The sequence below is a fragment of the Enoplosus armatus genome, chromosome 3 (genome assembly GCF_043641665.1).
Source record: "Enoplosus armatus isolate fEnoArm2 chromosome 3, fEnoArm2.hap1, whole genome shotgun sequence".
NCBI lineage: Eukaryota > Metazoa > Chordata > Actinopteri > Centrarchiformes > Enoplosidae > Enoplosus > Enoplosus armatus.
The window spans coordinates 26,798,581-26,823,918 of NC_092182.1; the positions used below are offsets into that span (position 1 = coordinate 26,798,581).

Below are 25,338 nucleotides of genomic sequence, written 5' to 3' on the forward strand. Positions count from 1 at the left end.
TATATATAGTTAGCTAGTTTAACTACTTAATATACAGTTAGCTAGTTTAACTACTTTACATACAGTTAGCTAGTTTAACTACTTAATAAACAGCTAGTTTATATACAGTTAGCTAGTTTAACTACTTAATATACAGTTAGCTAGTTTAACTACTTTACATACAGTTAGCTAGTTTAACTACTTAATAAACAGCTAGTTTATATTCAGTTAGCTAGTTTAACTACTTAATATACAGTTAGCTAGTTTAACTACTTTACATAGTTAGCTAGTTTAACTACTTTACATACAGTTAGCTAGTGTTGAGTGTTCCACCCGTGTTGTGGCTGAGTCATACCCTCCCCCCCCCCCCCTTCTAAGTTACAGCTAAGACTCAGTTTAATAAATTCAAACTTAGTTCATTAGATAAGGTCAGGAAGTGTTTTAGTCGACCTGTTCTCCAAAATTGGACCAGACATCCTGTCTCTGGACGTCTTCTGCTAAATTGGCACCTGGTAGGCACAGATAGGCCCAGATACAAGCTTTGTTTTTGCATCTGACACCCTACGAGGTGAGAAACCACACACTCGCTAAGCAAGGAAGTTGATGCATTCGGAAAATGTGGTTTATGGTTTTATTGTGTTATAACGATGTATTTCTTAGAAGATAACCTCTGGTGAACCCCCAGCCCCCTGGAAGGGGGTAAGGGTTATAAAAGGGAATGCAGAAGAAGACCTCGGGGTGCGTGCTGCTGCTGAGTGCCAGAGACCTGCCACCTCTGACTGACTGACTGACTGCTCGGGCTCTTGCCTTAGTCGTTTGTGAGACTTTGTTACTTGATTGTTTTATTTTCTTCTTTTTGGACATTTTTGTATCCATGTACTCTTTTTGATAAAACTCCAATAAAACTGGGTTGTACTTTGTACACTCCAACCAAAGTCCTGTGTTGTTCCTCTCTGAGATCATCTAAGTAGCCCCCCCTCAGGTAAGAAGACTCCTCTCCTCGAGATGGCTGACAGTAGATAATCATTTGGCTTTGATTGATGAATTCTACAAAAGCTGCTATGTATATATTATGATGTTTAACATGGAAGGACATGTTGAATAGGTTTGACTCAGTTGTCTGATGTTTTGCTGCTGCTGTGGATTGTTTGGAGATTACTGTTGAAGTTTCTAAATAGTTGGGACACAGGGAGGGATTTCCTAAATTTATCTTTAAATTGTGAATTAGGGATTTGGGCATTTGAGGCGGCCCAGTGTGAAACCAGGCGAGTGTCCGCCACCCTTCACTGTGGACCTCCCCCGGTATTGATCTTTTCCTTCAGGGTCTTACTGGGGTACCACCAATCTCCCAACACCTACCACACACAGATATTCCTGCTAATATCGTGTCGTTGGCACATAGTCGACTATAGAGACGTGATATTCCGGGAACGTAACCAGACTCCCTAAGCAGGCTAAAGCGGTCTTGTGTAGATTTTAGGAGTCAGTCTAATCTTTGATTTTTTGTAAAATATTTGATATTTTACCTCTTTAGGCTTGAAACAATTATTTAAATTAAAACCATTTGAGAAGAGGGGAAATGTCTCTTTGGTGGAACAGCTGACAACTCCGATATCTGAAACATGACAAGGAGACACAACTACACCCTCACCAAGCCAAAAGGTTGTCCTTGACAACAATCTGTTGTATTTTATTAGCTGATCCTGTTTTTTTAATGTAATATTTGATTAGTAACTAAAGCTGTCAAATAAATGTAGCAGAGTAAAACGTATATTTCCCTCTGAAATGTAGTTTAGTAGAAGTGTAAAGAAGCATAAAATGTAAATACTTTAAAAAGGTACCATGAAAATAAACTTAATGACAGTACCATAAGTAAACACTGTTCCCAGTCCTGTTCAGTATTTACATTCATTCTGATCCTACTGTGTTCAAGGTCACAAAAGAACACAAACAGATAAAAAGAGGGTGATCTATTTTATTCTACAAGACAGACGAGGCGTTTGTTATGAAATAACCACGTTTAGAGTTCACCAGGCAGGCCTTGATTTGTTACAGCGAGTAAAAACTATCATTTATCATATCATCCATACTTCTGATTTAATCCGTTGACTTTTTCTTCAGACAGCTTTTGTGTAAACATTACATACAAGACCAGCAACACTGAAATCACACCATCATACCGCATGTTGTTCATCGTCTGATTGCTGGACTCTAAAATACTAAATCGAGTGATTTCTTCAAAAAGGAAGCTTGTTCAGCACTCGTTCAGACAAAGCATCACTCTTACACCTTCAATAACGTCCTTACTTTCAAATTAATGTTGGCGCTCTCTCTTTTACAGTTTCATCCACAAAAGCAACTGTGGGTTACATCCTTCAAGCATCAGGACAACGTTTGAGATGGCGATACAGTTGGCAGTTTTGAGGCGGGTGTGTGTTGATGGGAATCCCTCATAGCTGCAGGCAACAGAGTGAGGAACCAAAACATGTTTCCTGGCTGACTAAGTGACAACGTCAACTATGTGTTGGGGTGCTGTCACCCATCAGAGTTGCCTCAACAGTTGCAGAAGCATCAGGGAGGTGATTCTGTCAAGGCAGCCGACAGTTTCCCATTAGGGTTATGAATTACATCTAACCTTCAATCAGAAGCGTTCAGACACATTTTTTTCTATGGTGACATTTAAATGATACAGGCACAAAAATAATTTTGATTTTTTTAAGCACAGCCTTGGTCACCTTTGGTCTATCCAAACAGGGAGAAAACATTCCATCTTATTTCTGCCTGTTTGGTTAAAAAAATATTCACATTAGTGTCACAAAGGCTGAAATCAGATTCCTCAACTTTGATGTAAATGTGGTCTCAGACAACTTTCTTTCAGCATCTCTGCACCCTGTTTTCCTTGTAGCAGAAGGCCTCCAGCAACCTTATCGCCACATTAACTTTAAGCCTCTGAACAACAGTCTCGCCTTTGGAAAACTACTACAATGAGGTGGTGGCTGTACAGCTGAACATGTTTCAACTGCCAGGATGTTTTACTCCGCAGTGGAAACTGATCATTTCGTGCAGAAAGCTGATGTGAAAAATGACTGTGGTAACCAGAGGAAATGTTTAAGAAAGATTAAATGCTGAAAAAGGTACAAAATAATCACTGTAACACGGCTGCAGGTGGGAGCTGTGACTTCTGAGTGAAGGTGAGCTGCACTGTGTGGAGGGAGGTGTTTTTAAGTTGAGAAATGAGGTCCAGCAGCTTGTTGGCTTCATGTGTGAGACCAGGCGAACCACAGCAGGGCTCTTCAACAGCAGGAAACTGCAGAGGCAGCTTACGCCATGCTGATGGGAAACAGAGCAGAGGAGAGAAGAGGGTTGAAATCACAGAGAAACAACATTTAACCGTTTACCGTTCCTGTAACTCAGTGCTATTTTCAGATTTAACAGGATATCAGGAAACTGGGAGATGGACTGTTAAGTGAATCAATTTTAGCCAATTGGAAACGAGGCACAGATGAACACATAAATACACCAATGCTGCCATTTCTGTTGCCGTCTCTGTCCGACGCTGCAGGTTTTACAGGGTGAATGATTCTTATGCACCTGTGCTGGAACATCATGACCACAACCACAGGAAGTCAAACTAAATCAGTTTTTAATCGAACTTGATCAAAAGTGTTTGTTAGTGAGCTTTAGCTTGCGGGTGGGTTTTACCTGTGGACAGAACCAGGCCAGCTCTTTCCCCATTTCCAGTCTTTATGCTAAGCTAGCTGCTTGCTGTACCTTCATATTTACCGTACAGACATGAGTGTGGCGTCAATCTGAACATCTAACTGTCGGTAAGAAAACAAATACATATATTTCCCACAATGTCCAACTATTTCTTTAAAGAGTGCTTCAATCTTGGATGAACCTGCCAATGACCCAGACAAGCTCCATCCATTGAAATACTTTGAACTTGGACACATTTTTAGGCAACAGCTCATCTCCAATTTCATAATTTTTTAAAAAGGTGATACAGAAAATTGATCTGAAGGTCAGCTGAATCACATCCAGACAAAGTAACACTACCAATGAGTGATTTTAAAAACAAGTTAAATTAGGTTAGCAGTTATAAAATGAACAGATGGTAGCCTGTGTGTGTGTGTGTGTGTCCATCACACAACTGCAGAGACACCTTTATCAGGCTGCGAGAAAGAAGAAAAGCATCACACATTGTAATTTTATACAGTGTGTGTGTGTGTTGGCATGTAAGTGAGGAGCAGTGTGTGATTAACAAGTATTAATGAGTCAGTCTGTCCCACAAGTGTTGCGAAGGTTGAGTGTTACAATCATTTCAGTGTGTAAAAAATAAAAGATATAGGTCAAACAAGATGTTACAAATTCATTCTCAGACTTCATTTAATCAACTTTTTAGGTGGAATATGTTTAATATGAGTTCACAGCTCGTATGTCAGGTGGGAAAATGAAACATAAGCAAATGTATAAAATCGACATGACTAGACAAAAAGGTTTGACGACTGAGTGTGTGTGTGTTAGTCACCTGTCGATCAGAGAGTCCCTCATGCTGGTGGCGATGGCGGAGGGCTGTGACGTGTCACTGAGTCTGAAGACGCTCTCGATGACTGACAGCTCGGTGCTGGTGGTGTCCAGGCCGCAGAACGCGCACCAGTCGTTGACCACCATCCCCGCCGCGATCACCTCACTGCCCCGGTTCACTGTGCCGGCCTGAACAGGAAGTTAGCTTTACTATTGTGTACAAAATCTAACTTTTATATAATGAACCACTTGTTTCTATTCTCGCCTGCTGATTGATGAAACAACATATGAAACGGTGGATATATCTGACAGCTCTTTCTTGGGAAGATCCACTGCTTCACAGGAAGTGATGCATTTGATGGTTTGAGCTTCCTTTTTATGTGCATCTCTCATCGTCTGCACTATCAGGTGAAACTCTGTGCGTCTTTGAACGAGCAAACTTGCAATTTCATTGCTTCAGCGTTTGCAAACAATTAACTAAATGCACCACAGATGTGGCACACAGAGGATTCGGGGACAGATCAACCAATCAAACTGCAAGCTGGCCGTTACAGTCGAGCCCCGCCCCCCACCCATCACTCACCACTAGGGGAACTTGTAGCAGAGACGACAGCTCATCCTGGTCTTCTATTGATGTCTTCGGGTGGACGAGGCCTCCCTGGTTGCTGAATGCGCAGTAGGAGCCGACCAGGACCTGCTCTGCTACCGTCTGGCGGAAAACCTCCACCTTCAGAGTGTCTGCAAGGACCTCCTCTGTCTCCTGAATGGGAGGGAGGGAGGGAGGGAGGGAGGGAGGGAGGGAGGGAGAAAGAGCATGTGTTAAATGATGTATGACTGATCTCCTTGAGGAGATCCATACATGGAGGAGGCAGGCATACAGGAGACAGAGCTGTTAGCGCGGCCCAGTCACTCGTAAAGAGCCTCTCTGTAGTTAAAACTGTCAGCTGAGGTGCACAGGACAAAGTGTGTGGTAATCCGTCTCACCCTGTCGAGGTCGGGGTGGACCAGCGCTACGTAGTCGTTGCAGGCAATGACGTTCCCGAGAGCAGACAGCCTCTCCTCCACTCTCTGGATCTTCACTGCTTCTGGCAGGCAGTTCCTGATGTGCTGCAGCTCCTGGTCTGTCGTGTTGTTGGGCACCAAGAGGCCATGACGGTTCCCTGATTACAGGATAAACAGAAACACCAACGTGTCTGTGTTACAAAGATTTTCAGAGGCCGGATCAAAGACCAGACAGACCTAAGGAGCGAGTGTGTGTGAGTGTGTGTGTGTGTGTGTGTGTGTTCCAGAGCATTACTCACCCACACACATCCTCCCTATGATGCGACAGCCTGCTATGGAAGCGTGAACCACTGGGATGGTTTCTGACAGTTCCCCCTCAAACACACTGCAGTCACACAAACAACAGCCTGTCACTTATTTCAGTTCTGCATGGAAACTCGTCTCTGCTGAACTGGACTATCTGTTCTTTCCGGAGCTTCATCAAAGACACAAAGGAGTCCTTTACCCAAAATCTTAACTTAATGTAGAATTACTTTGACTTTTGTTCCAACCACACTAAACTGCTGACTTCAAGCAGAACAAGTTTGTTCAAAACGTTGAGATTACATTGAAATAGAGGGCAGCATGCTGGATCATTAACAAGCCGAATTTCAAAGGGGATCCCGATGATTCTTGAAATGTATTAATTTATGTTCTGCCTGGTATGTATGTTTGCCTATGTGGAAGGAAACTATAATTTGGCCGATTATTAATGAGGTTTGGTATGGCAATATCTCCATGCAGCAGAGTATGGCACATTTCTGCAATACTGGGATGTTCATGTTTCTTAGTGTGAGGAATTGTAGCACCAATTTACAGTTACAAGACCAATTTGTTTTATGTTTCTTAGCTGATAATAATGGAAAATATAGACATGGTTTACTCTGTTTCAAAAGCATGGATTAAAAACACATTTTACAGCATCAAAGCACATTAACAACCTAATGTTAGTATAAGTTTTTTAGGTCAATGCTGACATTGATGATATTTGGGAGTTTAAAAATAAATCAGATAACGATACATTGAACGACAGTAAAACATTTTTTACATAAAAACATAACATTAACATACAACACTGATCTTGTTCTTGGATCTTTTAGATTTGTTTCTATGTTTTGATAAAGATTCCTACTGGTTAGGACATCTCACAGCTGAATAATCAACTTCACAGTGCTGTCTGGTGGACAAACTCAATAATCATGACACTGTTTCTACATGACCTCAAACCTAGTTTGGCTTTTCTGTACTGCAATTTCTTGATACTTATCTGTCGACATGTACACAGATAGTAATATATCTGCATTAAGCTAATATCGGCCGACATGTTGGCCTGGCAGATTTATCGGTCTAACTCTAAATGTTAGCTAATGTCTGGTGTATTAAAATACCTGTCAATCAACTTGAGTTTCAAACCCGTGATTAGAATTTCGGCAACATTTGGACGACTATTTTGTTTCTCTAATAATAAGTCTCTTACATGAATAATGATGTCCAACATGATATGGAATGGACAATCAAATTCACCATTTACTATCATCATTATAATAATGGGAGTTTATTATACTATGGTGAATCAAGATACACATATTTGTTGTCAAAATAAACACTACAGAGCTTGCAGTGTGAGGACAGCAGCTGACATTGACCTCCCATAACTAGTGAACATTGCCTTGACATGTAGTTCCCACACAGGCTTTGGTAATTCCCCAACCTGTATGTTGACATCAGAGACAGGTAATGACATGTTTTCTATGTAGTCCCACGTATGTTTACGTGTACTTTGCGGTCAGTGATGACTTATGTCATTAAGCTGACACACCTCATCTTACATAAAGTCTAACTGCATCAGCCAGCGTTGCAATTGGAGGCTAATTTAGCCTCATTCAAGCTTATGTAGCTGCCTGAACTTAATGAAACGTTTGTGCCACGTTTATCAAACTGTAAAGTTTCACCTGTAGAAGTTCTCCGAGCCGCCGATAGCCACCAGGCAGTATGTGTTGGTCAGCTTGGCGAAGCAGCCGATCTCGTTGTTTTTCTCAAACGATGCTCTGACGGCCATGGTGAAGGAGAGGAGGGTTCACTTCTGATCCTGAAACAGCGCGAAAGGTTTGAAAAACGTTGTTTCACGGTCATGAGCTGCTGGTAATCACACCATATAGTGACTTAGTTAATCAAATAATTTACGAGTTAAACAGCTGTGACAGTTCAGCCGGACTATCAAAGCTAGCTGGCTAGCTAGCTAGTTTTGTTCAAAACGTTGATTACATTGAAATAGAGGGCAGCATGCTGGATCATTAACAAGCCGAATTTCAAAGGGGATCCCGATGATTCTTGAAATGTATTAATTTATGTTCTGCCTGGTATGTATGTTTGCCTATGTGGAAGGAAACTATAATTTGGCCGATTATCAATGAGGTTTGGTATGGCAATATCTCCATGCAGCAGAGTATGGCACATTTCTGCAATACTGGGATGTTCATGTTTCTTAGTGTGAGGAATTGTAGCACCAATTTACAGTTACAAGACCAAGCTCAAAGCTAGCTGGCTAGCTAGCTAGCTAGCTTTGAGAAGTTTATCGTTCAGCAGCCAGAAAGAGGAAACGTGTCAGATTAGCTCACGTTTTTATCGACGGACAGATTCAACTTAACACGCAACGATGTTTCTTTTACATAACTACTACTAATAATAACTACTAATATTCAGTGAAAACGGGATACAGTTACCTGAGTGTCGTTTAGAGTCGTGGCAGCCCAACGTGCGTGGTGGGTGATTCCCTTCAACCCCTCGTGTTCACTTCCGCTTCAGGGTTGACGTGGTGACGTAGGACGTACAATGCGTTACAGACCGTCTGGTCACACTGACGAGTCAAAGGCGTCGTTTCTCCATCATCAAAGATTCAACATATAATTGATTGTTTAAAATGTACATCAGAGATTTAAAATATCTGGAAACCATCTCCCGCGTTCTGTCAGTGTATTTATTTATTTCGGGCTCATTTTAGAGACCTTTTTGACACGAGCACTGAACCTTTTCACGTTTTGATTAATTTTGAGAACAACATAATACATTTTAACATAATACATTTAATTTGTCATTCAAAAGTTTCATTTTTATAAGATAATATAGGATAGATCTTTATTTGTCCTGAGTAAAGACAGCAGTTTTGGTACAAAGTGTGCAAATATAAAATATCAATAAACAGATTATAAAAATATACACTATGCCAAAAATATATATATAATATTGGTGAGTTATCCCACCATTGGTGAGTTAAAGTGAATGTATGGTCACTTTATGTGTTATCTGTATCCACATGTTGCTGTGTGTATCTCTGTATGTTTCTGTGTTGTACTGGCTGTGAAAACAAATCTAAATATTGCAATCAAGTTATGTAATGTTTGTGTCCTGTTTTCTCTTATTCTGTTTTATATCAATTAGAACATATACCCACTGTGTTTTATTCTATATATTACATACCTATTATATTCTCTTACAGTGCATTGTCCTATATTGATTTTCAGCACGCAGCATGTCTATCCTGTGCTCTTGCACTTCATTCACTTTCATGGGTCTATATTGCCATATTCTATTCTGTCCTGTCCACAGTACAAATGACTTATTGGTGTAATTTCCCCCCCGGGGATCAATAAAGTATTTCTGATTCTGAAGAATATGTGTAATGTGCAAAGATAATAATCCAAAACTATGTGTTAATGTAACATATTGAGGCAATGTCCATGGGTCGGGATGAGAGTCGATATAGTCCAAACAAGGACAAAAAAGCTGAACAAATATAAGAATCAGAATCAGAAACTATTTATTGATTCTGATTCTTATATTTGTTCAGCTTTTTTGTCCTTGCAAACATAAACATATAACTTATGTACCAGTAAGCCTGTGAAAACGTAACTTATACAGGTCAAACAGGGACACAAATAGTGTCGGGGTGTGTGGGAATGCAAGAGGGCTGGAATTAATATTAATACGTTACTTAATATACAAACAGTAGGTGGTTTATGGACAATATATGCATGTGTACTCGTCTCTGTACACCATGCAGCCTGTTTAGTTTTATACTGACTGACTGATCTATATTTGATATTCCTGCCTGCTTTTATAGCCTCACATCTGTCCATCAGATATTTTCATGCAGCCACTGATGTTTTTAGCCCAGATGCTCAGATGCGCGAGTGTGTGTCCGCGCGCATGTCTACGTGCGCGTGTGTGAGCCATGGAGAAGGATACAAAATGTAAAAAAAAAAAGAAAATCTCTAAACTGTCTTCCGTCTTCAATAACCTGCATAGCAACTGCAAGCGCGACTGTCCTCCTCCTCTGTCCTCGTGCAGCACCGAGATCGGCTTTCTGAGCCAATCACGTCGGCCATTCCGTATGACGTCTTGTTTGTTGACACTTCCATTAGCTCGCCACCTGTGTGACGTCACTGCAGCAGGTTGGGGTGGGGGGCGGGGACGAACCAGAGCGGAGGAGGAGACAAAGAGCATCCAAGCGCAGTGAGAGGTTTCACTCCTGCCTGTTTTTCTCTGCTCACATTCAACATCTGCTTTTCCTACTACATGCCTCGTGAATTTAAACTAGTAAAACATTTGTAGCAGCTATATAATGTCAAAAACAAATCATTTGCCTTAGCTAGCCATCATGCTAATGGTTTAGAGGTTTTCACCAGATCTTATACTTAACCTCTTGGTGTTATCTAACACCGTGTTTTGGTTTTGAGAGGATAGTTCAGGCACAATTAGGACTAATTGGTTTTGTTTGGAAGATGCATAACTGGTTAACTTTCCCACCTTGAATAAAGAGCAGCACACAGCCTTTCTTTGGGAAGCATCTATGTCTGCGTGAGAGACAGCCGCAAACACTGCTACCAGATTGGCAGACCCTGCCACAACCAATAGTAGGTGACAGTGTCGTGTGGTCCATATATATATATATATATGGAGCCCCTGCTCCATCACTGTGCCATATTGTGGCTCGTCTGAAATAACGGTCGGAGTGACCCCTCTTCTCAAACGTAAACGATCTTTGGAGTCAGCCGCTCCGCCGACACGTCGGACGGGAAACTCTGCCTGGAAACACCGCAAACTAATCGGAAGCGGCGGCCGACAGAGACGGAGGGGTCTCGCAGGATACGAGGGGGTCGACTAGGTGGGATAAAATTAATTTATGCTCCTGACAGCAGCTAACAGCTCACACCCCTCTGTCTCTCTCTCTGTCTGTCTCTCTCTGTCTGTCTCTCTCTGGAGGCGGAGCTATCACATGCTGTAAACATGTCAGTCCTTCCCTTTCTCGGTAACAGGTTGTGAAGGCTGAGACAGCCTGCAGTCCGAGGTCGAGATCAACATGTTACACTAACTTAACAACCCCAGATTTACAGAGGATTCCTACTTTATTATGTCGTATCGCCCCCAAAAGACCTGATTCATAATGACTCATGCATTCAGCATAAAGTAAAAGGCAGATTAGTAAAAGGTAGTTTTGGTGGGGTTACCTTCCATGAAGGGCTACAGGTTTATACCTGGTTCACCTTCAGTTTGGTGCAATTAAATTAAGTGCAGGTTTCCTGCTTTCTCAGTTTGTCCCTTTATATGATCTCAATCAGCTTTATTGACCAAGTATGTAAACACACACGAGGAATGTGACTCGAGGTTTTAAGTTGCTCTCAATGTTCTTACACACAGAACAAAGATAGACACACAGCTGAACAAAGATAGGTAAACATCAATACATAGCCATTATGTACATATAAGCAGGTGTATTTATAGATACATATAATTATCTATATTATCAGTTGATAACATGCAGTCCTGACGTAGTGACACAGTGGAGGAAGGATGAATTATTTATTTTCATTATTTCTCAGTGGGTGAACCCCATTCATGCCACGAGTGTTTCATTTACTGAAGGGAAAAAAATGAAATACACCATTTGGTGAAACCTTATAGTATCCTATGAATTCGTATTGTCAGTAGAGTCGACCCCAGCAGGAGCCAAACTACCCTTGAAGAGGCTATCAAGTCAAACAAGAAATGAATAAAGGAAATAAAGAGGAAGAAGTGAATAACAGAGCAGCTGAAGTGAACCCTGCAGCTGCACACTGTGGGTCACATGTAGGCTTTGTGTTGACTCGATAGTCCTCATAGAGGAAAATACAGATTCCGTTTATTTCGAACCGAAGAGGGCAGCACTGGAGATAAGAAGGCGCTCGAGTCAAAACAAAACAATATCTCAGAGAAAGAGAGGGGAGCTATATTTAGCCCGGCTTTGTCTCCGGCTGTGACAGCTGGGGAGGGGAAGTGAGGCGACTGCACTGAATGCTGATTGAGATGCTCTTAACTTCATGAATGAAGCATGTGTAGCTCAGATGAACTTGTTATACTACTTGCCTGTTACATTTTAAATGCTTGGGTCCATTAAAATGTGTTTTATTTGGAAGAAAAAAAGAATAAAAGCAAACCTCAGATGTCTCTAAAATGCTCATGCAGTATTTTTAGCCAGCAGATCCAAAGGTTCTCTCTTTATATTCTGTGTTTTACTCGCTGCCTGCGCTCTGCTGTGGTTAATCTTTATATCTGTCCAGCAGAAGCTCCCCCTCTGATGTTATATTTAGGTCTGGAGTAAAGGTTAGGCCCATAATCAACTTTTATGTGAAAATTATCACAAGTTATTGCTTGGCAGTTCGGCCAGAGACCTACAGCCGTTACACATTTGTGAGGCAGTTAATTTCTCATTTTGAAAGGCATGCTCCCTATTTTACTGCCACCCATTACTTCTACTGGCGTATTGACACACTGGTTACAATCTCCATTTGTCACTGTGCTGTGAATAAAATCAGTTTGGGGAGTGTAAAATTATTCAGCAGCATTTTGTTCCTGTTTAGGTGACAGAAACATCTCAGCAGCCCACAAGTTTGTGGCTCATGTATCTTGGACCATAGACACCACATAAAGGGTTCAGTTGATGAATTAGTCATCAGTGATCATGACTGTCAGTCAAGTTGAGGGGGCGTGTCCAGTGGTTGGCTGAGGGGCCGGCATCCCAACTTTACTGCGCAAACTCTGGTTGCAAAATGCACCTTAAAAGCAAGATGGCGGCTCCCGTATTCGCAATGTGTTGGCTTCAGTTTTGCATCGCAGGAGGACGTGGTGACGCATTGTCCATCTTTATATGCAGCCTTTCTGAACAGTATGTCGAGTGGCTCGCTTCATGTGTTTAGATAAGGACGGTAGTTTTTGGAAAAACAATCTAATACCGTTGTTTATTCAAAATGTTGGGTTTTTAGTGGCCTTTAACAAACACCATTTCCCATAAGCCCTAGACGTTCACAGGCTAAACATCGCGGCTAGCTCTGTAATAGAGTGTTGCAGGGATGACGTATTTTTGTTAGCATCGCCCTGGTTCCTTCAGAACCATTGGATTTTGGATTATTGCAGAAAATAAGCTTTGTGACAAACAAAAGTTTATGATACCTACACGTTTTGTTTAGAAAGTCAAATTTTTGAAGCATAAGTGGAATCGCCAGAAGTAAAAAGCTAACGTTAGGCTATAAAGGAACTACACCACAGTCGCATTACTTCAATGTCACCACCACTAAGCTGCACTTTTAAGAGAATATAGATAGATATAGATATATAGACAGATAGATATAGAGTATAAACACAACAAGGCTGTAAAGGCGGACTAGTGAGTAGATGACTTTCCGTGTTCTGCATGAAGATGTTAATGTCAGCGACAACCTCCGTAGTCTCATGTAGCCGCTTGCTAGCAACCGCCTTTTTTAAGACGCGTAAAAGCTTCAAAGTTCACAAGTGGGGGTATCTACTGACGTATTTTATGTCATAGAACAAAACGTGAAAATCTCTTAAGCTTGTGTTAACCACAGACTTTATTCCAGGCATCTAACCAAAAACCCATTCAAAAAACCCGCTGACTTCCAGACGAGGGAACAGGAAGTGTAAAAGTGCGGACAAATTTCCGGTTTATAGGACTCATTCCTGCAGCACTCTATAAGAGCAGGACAGAGAGGACTGAACCCTGTAGACGTTTTTAGACAGCAGAGATTACAACCAGAAAGTAAAAAACTTTAGAGGAGAGCGTTGGTGAGTTACGATGACGTATGTACTTGCGCTAATATGCTTGTAGTTTTTTCTGTGCTCACAAAGTAATTGTTGTTTAACTTTGTTAAAATCACGAAGGTTTCAGTTTCTTAAAGCTACTGCTGTAGTGCAGCTGCTTTGTCTCAGAATACAGAAAGTAAACTTCAACAACATGGTGAGTCTTTATCAGGAAGCCTGATGAAAGAAACACTGAGGCTAGACGGGCCTAGCCAAGTGACACCATGGCTTTGGCTCTCTGTGGTCTGGACTGTATATGAAGATAGACGACATGACAGCTCCCTATAAGTGAAGCCAAAATGTCTCGATCGCCCCCCGGTGGCTGGCTGCAGTATAGGTCATAAGCCCCGCCCCCTCCATGTTAGCAGATGGGTCATGGGCCAAACTCAAAAATCAAAGTACACGTCAAATACATTTTTCTCAAAGATGGTTTCTGTCATTTTAGGTAGTTGTTATCACGTTGATGTTTGTTGATGTGTCCATATTTCTGATAAGTTTGGTTTTAATTAGTTTTAATTAACTTATTTGATGCTATAAAAAGGCAGTGTGACGTCATGATTGACAGCTGATGATGTGTGTGATTGACTGTGGTGGGACCTCAACACGCTGTCAAATGAGGAAGAAACAACCAATAGATTTATTAACAATGAAAATATGTAATTAGTTGCAGCCCTATTGGACAGTGCAGCTAGGCTGTTTTCATATTGGTGTGTCTGTTTGTCCTGAGTCCTGTGATCTCGTGTAATTTTCCCAGTATGCGTTACAGACCACCGGGAAAGCTTTCACAGCTCACACAGCGATCGTGTAAAGTGTTATCAGAGTAAGATGATCCCATCAGTTGTGTCTGATTGAGTTGTGTTTGATTGGATTGGCGTCCTGGACGGATCATTGTGGAAGGGATTAGAGATGTCCAAGCTGATAACCAGGGGTGGCTGTGATCTGTCTGGCCTTCTTTCTCTCTATTAAGGTCTTTCTGTCTTTGTCCACTTTCACTCAGTGAGTCAATGAGATTGCACTGAATGACTGCCCTTTGACTCCTCTTCAATTTGACTTTTTCCACCTGTAAAGAACTGGTTCTCAGGTCCAGATTTACCTTGTGTCCCCTCATGTTTTGATAGTATGAAGTATTTTTTAACTCACAGCCTACGTTTACAAAACATGTATTAAAGGATAAGACTGGCATTATTCCATGTATCTTCTTTGTGTCAACGAATCCCATAAAAAGACCAAAACCAACAATGAGTTGGCCTGTCTCTCAACACTTCCTTACCCTGTCTGTGGCTCTCAGCCCCAAGCCCACTGGTTCCTACTTATGACAAAAAATCTTATAAAAACAGCTCATATAGCAAATATTAGCTTAGTTTAGCATAAAGACTGGAAAAATGGAGAAACAGCTAGCCTGGCTCTATCAAAAGGTATCAAATCCACCTGCCAGCACCTCTACAGCTAACTGATTAACATGTTATATTTCGTTTGTTTAACTTGTACAAAAACTGTGTAAAAACAATTATTTTCACAGAAATTTTCCTTTTGTTAGTAGAGGTCCCCTGTCATTCAACTCACCATTACTTATTGGCACAATAATTACTGAACAAACTCACATTCACTGAACCAAATAATAATAAAATAGCAATAAAGGGGATATTAAGACAACTAACTGTAGGTGGGACTGGATTATTAAACTATTGCCCATTTAACCTCTTAAAAATAGTCAACATGTATGCCAACACCTGTGTACTAACCCTCACCCCTTTCGCTCAGGTGTGACTTGCTGTGTTGGCGACTGTGATCATGGGAGGAGAGCAGAGCCATGAGAGGAACGAGAGAGAACATGAGACTGAAAAACATCCAGAATCTGCAAATACTGACAGCTCAGGATCTGCTGCTTCTGAAGGTAAACATTCATATTCAGTGGTGGACAGCAACGCAGTACATTTACTCAAGAACTGTACTCCATTTCACTACCTTATAGTTCCACTCCACTACATGTATCTGACAGGTGTAGCTACTTTTCAGATTAAGATTTAACACACAAATATGACATTGCTAAAGATAAAGACATTTGGCTTGTAACCCCTAAATAAACAAGTGTCTAGTTTGGGCTACTTGTCATTTTACAGATGTCTATGATTTGTCAGCAGTTAGAGGTTAGTATAGAGCAGGGGTGCACACACTTTTTCAGCATGCGAGCTACTTATAAAATGACCAAGTCAAAATGATCTACCTACTATAAAAATGCAAAACATATATGTATTTATTTGTAAATATATTGAGTATTCTTTATATGTACAATATATGTTGGTGTACCTTGCATAACTGCATGAACCCATATTGCACAATATAACTCTGTACATTTTTTGTCATTACCTTACTCTGATGACTTGCACTGAATGGAATCAGCCAGGGATGCATTTTGCCGCACTTGGCGCGCTTGTACGCGCATGCGTGGTGACCCATGTGTCAGACTGGCTGCCCTGTATGTCAATCAAGTGACAAATTTCATAGTGAGGATGGATGATAGGCTGACGTCTATTTTTTTAATGCCATGCGATCTACCCACACTACCTTTGCGATCGACCTGTAGATCGCGATCGACGTATTGGGCACCCCTGGTATAGATGAATAAAATCATCTCCCAACCTCTCAGATTTATCTGGTGACCCTTTGGGCTTGACCCCAAGGCTGGGAAAACTAGCCAACTGCATATAAAGTAATTCAAACTAAAAACTACCTAACTGTATATAAAGTAGTTCAAACTAGCTAACTGTATATAAAGTATTTCAAACTAGCTAACTGTATATAAAGTAGTTCAAACTAGCTAACTGTATATAAAGTAGTTCAAACTAGCTAACTGTATATAAAGTAATTCAAACTAGCTAACTGTATATAAAGTATTTCACACTAGCTAACTGTATATAAAGTAGTTCAAACTAGCTAACTGTATATAAAGTAGCTGCAACTAGCTAACTGTATATGAAGTAGTTAAAACTAGCTAACTGTAGATAAAGCAGTTAAAACTACCTAACTGCAGATAAAGTAGTTCAAACTAGCTAACTGTATATCAAGTAGTTAAAACTATCTAATTGCATATAAAGTAATTCAAACTAGCTAACTGTATATAAAGTAGTTAAAACTAGCTAACTGTATATAAAGTAGTTCAAACTAGCTAACTGCAGATAAAGTAGTTCAAACTAGCTAACTGTATATGAAGTAGTTAAAACTAGCTAACTGTAGATAAAGTAGTTAAAACTACCTAACTGCAGATAAAGTAGTTCAAACTAGCTAACTGTATATGAAGTAGTTAAAACTAGCTAACTGTAGATAAAGTAGTTCAAACTAGCTAACTGTATATGAAGTAGTTAAAACTAGCTAACTGTATATCAAGTAGTTAAAACTATCTAACTGCATATAAAGTAATTCAAACTAGCTAACTGTATATAAAGTAGTTAAAACTAGCTAACTGTATATAAAGTACTTCAAACTAGCTCCACCTGAAGCAGCTACTACAGAAAAATGCTGCTCTAACATTGATGCATCAGTACTAACATTTTACTGCAGAACCACTACTTTTACTTTACAAATTTGCATAGGCAATATCCATTCAGAATGTGTTGTATATTTTAAATACTACTGACCACTACGCACCATGTCTTATTTCCTCAAAAAGTGACTTCATGAGGATGTAGTTTCATTTCAGAGGTCATCTTCAACTCTCAGAAAACAAAATGTCATTGCACACATCGTGAAAAAGATACATGAAGAAAAATGCTAATTGCTGCATTTTACTCCCTCAGACACCCCAGGAGAGCTGCCCCAGTGCCAGATGGGAAACAGGAAGGTGGACAACATGTGTTTCATGATCTCATGCACCAACTGGTACTAAACTGGTCCTGGTACAACAGGTTAATGAAACAGAAGACGTTAATGTGAGCGAAACTGTGGGAGAAGGTGGAGAAGGTGGAGAAGGTGGCGCTTGAGTTATTGTCCTGTGACTTCTGGGCCAGACGCTGCGTTCAAGAACTCACTGAAAATCCAAAACGAAGCTGTCGCTGAAGTCCCCTGTGCTTGCTGCTTAAAGGACTTCTTTGTAAAATCCTGTAGTGTGAATGAGTAGTTAGAAGATGATTGGGGACCTCTTTAATGCTGACTGTTGTTCTTTGGATGAGATCCATTTTAGAGCTTAATGAATGAAAATAGACGAATCCTGTAATCTACTGTTTCTATACTGACAGGAAAACACAGTGATATAACTAAATGTCATGTGTAACTCATTTGAGCTCTCACTTTCAGTTTACTTTTAAATTAAATAGTGCTTGCTTTAGTATAAATACTGTAAGCAAAGGAGACCACAGATGATTGGCAGCTTCTGACTATTAAAAACACATCCCATGAACTCTGGTGTCCTCTTGCAAAGAGGATCTTCCCACTTGTACAGCTAAGCTATGCTAACATGCTGCTGGCGGTGACTCAGACTTTTATTTTAAGATGTGACAGGCTGTGTTCCCTCATCGTTTATTTCCAGAACATTTATAAGGGGAGACCCCTGAAGCGTATAGCTAACTCTTGCAGACTCTGGTTCAGTGAAAGGGATAACCCAATGTCACATATCATACAAAGCTATGACCCCATGCTGACTCTCTTCGAAATCCAATTCAGTCATGAAAAAGAGAGGCAGAAGAATGGACAGAGGTGAGATAAAGACACATTTAAACTTCAAGTCAGAAGATTCATGCATTCCAGAAATTGAGAAAACCCACTTCAGTGTGTATTCTTTGCCATACCAATAAAGGCTGACTGTTCCACACATAAAGTGTTATTAAAGTCTCCTGATAACAACAGCGTAGGAATGTGTTTCTCTTCATGCTTTGGGAGGTTCCCTCCACCGAGGGAGCCAAATCAATTATTTCACAGCAATGACTGAAATAAAGATGAAAACACACTGAATATAAGGCCTAACAAACATGTGGACTGTATTTCTGCAAAGCTCCCGAGATGGACCCCCCCCCCCCCCCACTGAGTCTCGTCCTCCCCGGCCTTTAATATATCTGTCCCATACCGACTTCAATGAACAACTTTCTCCCCCACGTTCATCCCCTTCCTCACATCCATTCATCCATCCTCAACATCCAATACTTCCTCATTTCATTAAACCTTTAAATCACATTATTGTGGCGTGGTCCTTGCTAGTGAACACACAGTATTCCATGCTGCCCATTCCACGGTACCTCTTACCTAAAATGTACCATGTTACATTTACTTACAATATTCCAGGGAACCCGTTTCATTTCATATTTTACGCTCACTACCTACACCACTCCATGGCACCCAAGTTATATATTAACTAAGTTCAAAGTACTTTTGAACATAAACACAGTATCAGCAGCCTGCTGCACACCATCAGTCTACATATCCAGCTATGAATCAGTTCTTTGGAATGAAACACACCGCTGTGTTACATGTGAAGCAGCAGCATTCAGCAGAGGAGGTCTGACAGAGCTCCGCCCCTCACCTGACTCACCTGAGACAAACCAGGAAACAGTCTGTTATTCTTCGTCACTAAAGAGAGACACACAGACCGAAGAACAGACGATCAGATTCACCTTCAGACCAAACTAACAACTTCCTCTGAGTGAGTTCAGCTCCAGGAGAGAGAAGTGGGAAACTACAACACCTGCTGACACTCCACACACTGAATGTGAGTTTGACTAAAAACAGGACTCAAAGTGAAAGTAAACTTCAGTGAAGTTCGTAGAGACAAAATGGCTTCCAGGTTAGAGGAGGATCTCTGCTGTGCGGTCTGTCATGAGGTCTTTAGAGACCCTGTTGTTCTGTCATGTAGCCACAGCTTCTGTAAAGACTGTCTGAAGAGCTGGTGGACAGAGAAACCAACACACGAGTGTCCAGTTTGTAAGAGAAGATCTTCAAGGACTGAACCACCTTGTAACCTGGTGTTAAAGACGCTGTGTGAGGCCTTCTTACAGGAGAGAGATCAGAGAGCTTCAGAGGCTCTCTGCAGTCTGCACTCTGAGAAACTCAGACTCTTCTGTCTGGACCATCAGCAGCCAGTGTGTCTCGTCTGCAGAGATTCAGAAAAACACACCAACCACAGATTCAGACCCATCGATGAAGCTGCACGACAACACAAGAAGGAACTTCAGGAAACTCTGGAGCCCTTAAAGGAGAAGTTAAAGGTTTTTGAAGAAGTTAAAGTGAAGTTTGATGAAACAGCCGAACACATGAAGGTCCAGGCCCGACACACAGAGACGCAGATTAAGGAGCAGTTTAAGAAGCTTCACCAGTTTCTACAAGAGGAAGAGGAGGCCAGGATGGCTGCACTGAGGGAGGAAGAGGAGCAGAAGAGCCAGATGATGAAGGAGAAGATGGAGGCTCTGAGCAGAGAGATAGCAGCTCTTTCAGACACAGTCAGAGCCACAGAGGAGGAGCTGAGAGCTGAAGACGGCTCCTTCCTGCACAACTACAAGGCTGCAGTGGAAAGAGTCCAGCAGCGCCCCCTGCTGGATGATCCACAGCTGCCCTCAGGAGCTCTGATAGACCAGGCCAAACACCTGGGCAACCTGACCTTCAACATCTGGAACAAGATGAAGGAGATGGTCTCCTACACTCCTGTGATTCTGGACCCAAACACTGCTGGTCAAGACCTCACCCTGTCTGAAGACCTGATCAGTGTGAGAGTAGGAGAGACACAGCAGCTTCCTGACAATCCAGAGAGGATTGATGGATACTGGTCTGTCCTGGGCTCTGAGGGCTTTAACTCAGGGACTCACAGCTGGGACGTCGAGGTTGGAGACAGTAAAGACTGGGTACTGGGTGTGTTAGCAGAGTCTGTCCAGAGGGAGGGACTCATACGGTCTGGATTCTGGGGATTACTGTTCTTTAGAGGTGAATACTCAGCAGGGTCACCATCAGGTTCACCCACTGGTCTCCCAGTGCAGAAGAAGGTCCAGAGGATCAGAGTGAATCTGGACTGGAACAGAGGAAAGCTGTCGTTCTCTGATCCTGATACTAACACACACATACACACCTTCACACACACTTTCACTGAGAGGATGTTTCCATTCATTAACACTGTGGATGAAGTGAGGATGAAGATCTCACCAGTGAAGGTCTGTGTGACAGTGGAACAGAGCAGTTAGAGATGAAGAGGATGATGATATTCAGGATGTTGTTTATTTCTTAAAGAGAAAAGTCTCTGAATTTAACCTGATCAGCTGCACCTGTCCTCCTGCTGACTCATCAGTCCAGAGATTTCTGTATTTTTCTTTCATTTATTGTTTTCATTTTCTTTTTGTTGTTATTTAGTTTGATAATTAACTTTGTGTTTCTATTGTCGACCTTTTCATGTGTAAAAGTATTTCACTTAGTTTCTGATGTTCATGTTTGGTTTGTTTAGTGTTTTCTTTTTTATCGATACTGTGTCATTTTAAATTCTTGTTCATTTTGTTTGCCCAGTCCTTCCAATACTTAATCATTTCATTAAACCCTTTAAATCACATTATTGTGGCGGGGTCCTTGCTCGTGAAAACAGCAAATAATATTATAAAGAGTTGATCTCGACCGGCTCTACATGTAAAGTGTCATGAGGTAACTTTTGTTGTGATTTGGTGCTATATAAATATAAATTGAATTGAAATAAAATCAGAAGCAACAACAACAAGCTGCCACTCATCCTCTCTACTGACCAGTGAATGACATTTTACCTTCTCAGCTTCACATAACTGGAACCTTCCACCTGTACAGAGAAGCTGAGGCTGAGGTCAACACATACAAAGCATCAACAACACCTTTCTTTCTTGGTTACTACTGACATTACAATTTACCTGTGGGCACACATACATACCCATGAGTGCAAGAATTTCACCCATCCTCCCTCACTGCGGAGAGAGTTCTCACTATCAGTCACTTAGCAGCAGATCGACTCCAACATCACAGACAAAATAACAGCAGAAAAAAAACAGCGATGGAAGAAGACCTCACATCTTTTACTGAAGTACAAAACCAGCAGGTATAATTCTGCACATTTTAAATATATGAAAATGATGCTTAAAACAATAAATACGGTCACGTCTGGCTGAGGAGATCCGACTCTCTCTGAGGTGGGACCATGTGTACTGTCTGCTGTCTGCCTGCATCCTCCTCCACACGTCCACCAGGCCATGAGAGTGGACCAGCTGCCCCAGAGCATGCTGGGATGCTGGATGAGGCTCTGCGTGGTTGCGATCTAAAGACGCATTTTCAGTACAATCAAAATCCCCACCCAAGAATAAAAAATCCTCCGAGGCACAGCTGTTTAAAACATCGTTGACCTTTTGTAAAAACAGCTTCCTCTCTGCACCGTTTGTTGGAGCTACACGTTGATAAAAACAGCAGTGAAATGTTCAAACCGAGTTTTAGTTAAAAGTAACCTCCCCTCAATAAAATGCTCGACCTCCAGCGAGACTGGAGAGAAGTTCCTGGAGAAACGACCTGATCTTTTCTGCAGTGTGCAGCTTTCTCTGCTGGCTGCTGCTCAGTTTCAAACACAGCACATCACTGCTGTGCGACACTCCTCCTCCTCCTCCTCCTCCTCCTCCTCACTCCTGCTTTCATCCGTCTGTTTCCTCACGGTGTCCTCCCCAACTTTTCTCCTTTTAGCCTCGCTGGCTGCATTTTTTGTTTGTCTCCTGCGTTTGTTAGCAGGTTTTGGTTTTGCTGTTGCTGCTGCTGCCTCCTCCTCCACCTCAGCTTCCTCCACCTGCTCGCTCCACACAACACTTTCCTCACCTGCCTGTATCTCTCCTAACTTACCTGTCTCACTGACCTCACCTGTTCTGTTTATCTGTTCCACCCCCCCACTGTCACCTGTTTCTGACCCCTTTTCTCCCCCCACCTCACTGTCTCCTACCTCACCTACACCCTCACCACCTTTTTCTGCATCACACCCACTTCCACTATGTACATTATCCCGTGACACCCCGTGTACCGGGTCAGACACAGCAGCCACACGACGCGTCACAGCGCGCGGAGCCGCAACCGGCCGGATCCAGCGCCAGTACCCCCCCCCCCCGGGCCAGGCCGAGCCGGATCACCGCGCCCCGGACAGGCCTTCACGGTGTGTCCCTCCTCACCGCAACCAAAGCACTTCATGACCGATGAGGTTGCAAATATCACGTCGTCATAATCATCTACTTTAAGGTGGAAGCGGAGGTTGAGCTCCTCGTCCCGGTTGTTCAGTATCATATATAACTGTCTCCGGTGAGACACCACGTGCTTCAGTAACTGAGATCTGCATCCAGACAGGATCTTTTTGATGGGGGAAACCACTTCCCGTGTCTGGAGAGTTCTCTACTGAGAAACTCATCGGTAATAAAAGGAGGGACATTAGACAGGACTGGGGGCTGCACCGACACAAACATACCGTTCACCGCGCGGCCGATCTGACACTACCGTGTCCAACCCTGTCCCCCACCGCCAGCCCGATGTCCTCCACACTGCACGGGAAACCGGCGGAGATCTTAATACCGTGTTTCCGCGTGAGCCCGGAGAAGTCTCCATTTAGCATGGTGTCAGAGACGCCGGCCAGCAGAGACACCGGCCAGCACAGACACCGGCAGGAGACAAAGGAAACCCCAAACAAACCCCAAAAACCACAAAAGTGCTCCAACTATCAATTAAAGTAAACTACCACCAAGAAACTACTTTAAATTAAACATATTACTGAAAAAAAGTACGAAATCCACTCACTCAGCGTCTCACTCACACGCCACAATCTCCCAGCATGCACTCTGAGAGAGAGAGAGAGAGAGAGAGAGAGACAGGGAGAGACAGAGAGACGGACAGAGAGAGACAGAGAGAGACAGGGAGAGAGAGTGTTGTGAGTGTGTGTCCTTGTGTGTGTGTTGTGAGTGTGTGTTGTGAGTGTGTGTCTTGTGTGTGTGTTGTGAGTGTGTGTCTTGTGTGTGTGTGTCTTGTGTGTGTGTTGTGAGTGTGTGTCTTGTGTGTGTGTGTCTTGTGTGTGTGTTGTGAGTGTGTGTCCTTGTGTGTGTGTTGTGAGTGTGTGTTGTGAGTGTGTGTCCTTGTGTGTGTGTTGTGAGTGTGTGTCCTTGTGTGTGTGTTGTGTGTGTCTTGTGTGTGTGTTGTGAGTGTGTGTTGTGAGTGTGTGTCCTTGTGTGTGTGTTGTGAGTGTGTGTCTTGTGTGTGTGTTGTGAGTGTGTGTTGTGAGTGTGTGTCTTGTGTGTGTGTTGTGAGTGTGTGTCTTGTGTGTGTGTGTCTTGTGTGTGTGTTGTGAGTGTGTGTCTTGTGTGTGTGTGTCTTGTGTGTGTGTTGTGAGTGTGTGTCCTTGTGTGTGTGTTGTGAGTGTGTGTTGTGAGTGTGTGTCCTTGTGTGTGTGTTGTGAGTGTGTGTCCTTGTGTGTGTGTTGTGTGTGTCTTGTGTGTGTGTTGTGTGTGTGTTGTGAGTGTGTGTCCTTGTGTGTGTGTTGTGAGTGTGTGTTGTGAGTGTGTGTCCTTGTGTGTGTCTTGTGTGTATCTTGTGTGTGTGTTGTGAGTGTGTATCTTGTGTGTGTGTTGTGAGTGTGTGTTGTGAGTGTGTGTCCTTGTGTGTGTCTTGTGTGTATCTTGTGTGTGTGTTGTGAGTGTGTATCTTGTGTGTGTGTTGTGAGTGTGTGTTGTGAGTGTGTATCTTGTGTGTGTGTTGTGAGTGTGTATCTTGTGTGTGTGTTGTGAGTGTGTGTCCTTGTGTGTGTGTTGTGAGTGTGTATCTTGTGTGTATCTTGTGTGTGTGTTGTGTGTGTGTTGTGAGTGTGTATCTTGTGTGTGTGTTGTGAGTGTGTGTTGTGAGTGTGTGTGTTGTGTGTGTGTTGTGAGTGTGTGTCCTTGTGTGTGTGTTGTGAGTGTGCGTCCTTGTGTGTGTCCTGGGAGAAGAAGCAATATTGGACGACTGATCAAACTGTCGCTCTGCAGTGACACTCGTGGTCAGAAAACTCCAGCGCACCTTTAACGCTGGTGAACGGTGATGTATCGACCCTTTTGGAATAAAATCTGAAAGAAAATAACATGAGAGCTGAAATAAGGATCCATTTGGCCAAAATCGAGGAAATAAAGGTTTCTCATGAAAACTCCAAATGACACATTAAATTGCCATGAAACTGAAATGGTGTTGGAAGGCATCAGTATCTGCAGAGCCAGTCTGTCCAGGCTCATTACTGGGCAGGTGGTTGAACATATTGCATATCACCAGAGGAGATGCATCCCTAAAGGGGTATTTCAGCAAAATACCACAAGGCAGATTTATTATGCACATCTGGTAGATTTATACTGCACATAATCTCACACATGCCCCAAAACTGTTAATGGACTTGCTGAAGTTCGTTTAGTATCGGGGCTACTGAAGGTTGACAAGTATGAAACGTAAACTTAAACGGCGTCACACTGAATGCTGTTTTTCTTTTTTCTTTTTGCGGGAAAAACATCAGAGTAATAAAACCTGACTCTGTCCCACACAGTGAGGACAAACAGAGACATGAAGACAAACAGAGAAACATCAAAGTAAGACAAAAACACACTCCATCTATAAGTGATGTTAATAAAACGTGACAGAATTTGACAGAAAACAGCAAAAAAAAAGGAAATGAACGGCTGAGGTAAGTGTTTGCTTGTTGTTCTG

The 25,338-nt window shown here is 42.2% G+C and overlaps 2 protein-coding genes and 1 long non-coding RNA gene across 3 annotated transcripts; 2 read left to right on the forward strand and 1 right to left on the reverse strand.

Annotated features, from left to right (window-relative positions):
• Positions 1-1,934: 1,934 nt before the first annotated feature.
• eif6 (eukaryotic translation initiation factor 6) lies at positions 1,935-8,340 on the reverse strand. Its single transcript, XM_070902276.1, has 7 exons — positions 8,271-8,340; positions 7,500-7,636; positions 5,808-5,893; positions 5,491-5,666; positions 5,090-5,266; positions 4,511-4,695; positions 1,935-3,309 (listed from the first exon to the last, which is right to left on the reverse strand). Exons 2-7 carry the CDS (start codon positions 7,604-7,606, stop codon positions 3,300-3,302), a joined length of 741 nt encoding a protein of 246 aa, XP_070758377.1. The 5' UTR covers positions 7,607-7,636; positions 8,271-8,340; the 3' UTR covers positions 1,935-3,299.
• Positions 8,341-10,597: 2,257 nt separating this feature from the next.
• Positions 10,598-18,626, forward strand: LOC139283079 (uncharacterized). The gene is made up of 3 exons (XR_011597311.1): positions 10,598-10,711; positions 15,439-15,571; positions 17,472-18,626. It is a non-coding gene; the product is annotated as an uncharacterized lncRNA (long non-coding RNA).
• A 590-nt stretch (positions 18,627-19,216) lies between these two features.
• On the forward strand, positions 19,217-21,190 carry LOC139282389 (nuclear factor 7, brain-like). The gene has a single exon (XM_070902074.1). It carries the CDS (start codon positions 19,437-19,439, stop codon positions 20,829-20,831), a length of 1,395 nt encoding a protein of 464 aa, XP_070758175.1. The 5' UTR covers positions 19,217-19,436; the 3' UTR covers positions 20,832-21,190.
• Positions 21,191-25,338: the final 4,148 nt, after the last annotated feature.

What these genes read in the sequence shown, in the direction of transcription:
- eif6 (XM_070902276.1), bottom strand. Translation starts at nt 7,606, where the DNA reads ATGGCCGTCAGAGCATCGTTTGAGAAAAACAACGAGATCGGCTGCTTC. An exon ending in GGCTCGGAGAACTTCTACAG is followed by an intron (nt 5,894 to 7,499) that starts GTGAAACTTTAC and finishes GTGTGACTGCAG; the next exon opens with TGTGTTTGAGGGGGAACTGT. An exon ending in CATAGGGAGGATGTGTGTGG is followed by an intron (nt 5,667 to 5,807) that starts GTGAGTAATGCT and finishes TCCTGTAATCAG; the next exon opens with GGAACCGTCATGGCCTCTTG.
- LOC139282389 (XM_070902074.1), top strand. Translation starts at nt 19,437, where the DNA reads ATGGCTTCCAGGTTAGAGGAGGATCTCTGCTGTGCGGTCTGTCATGAG.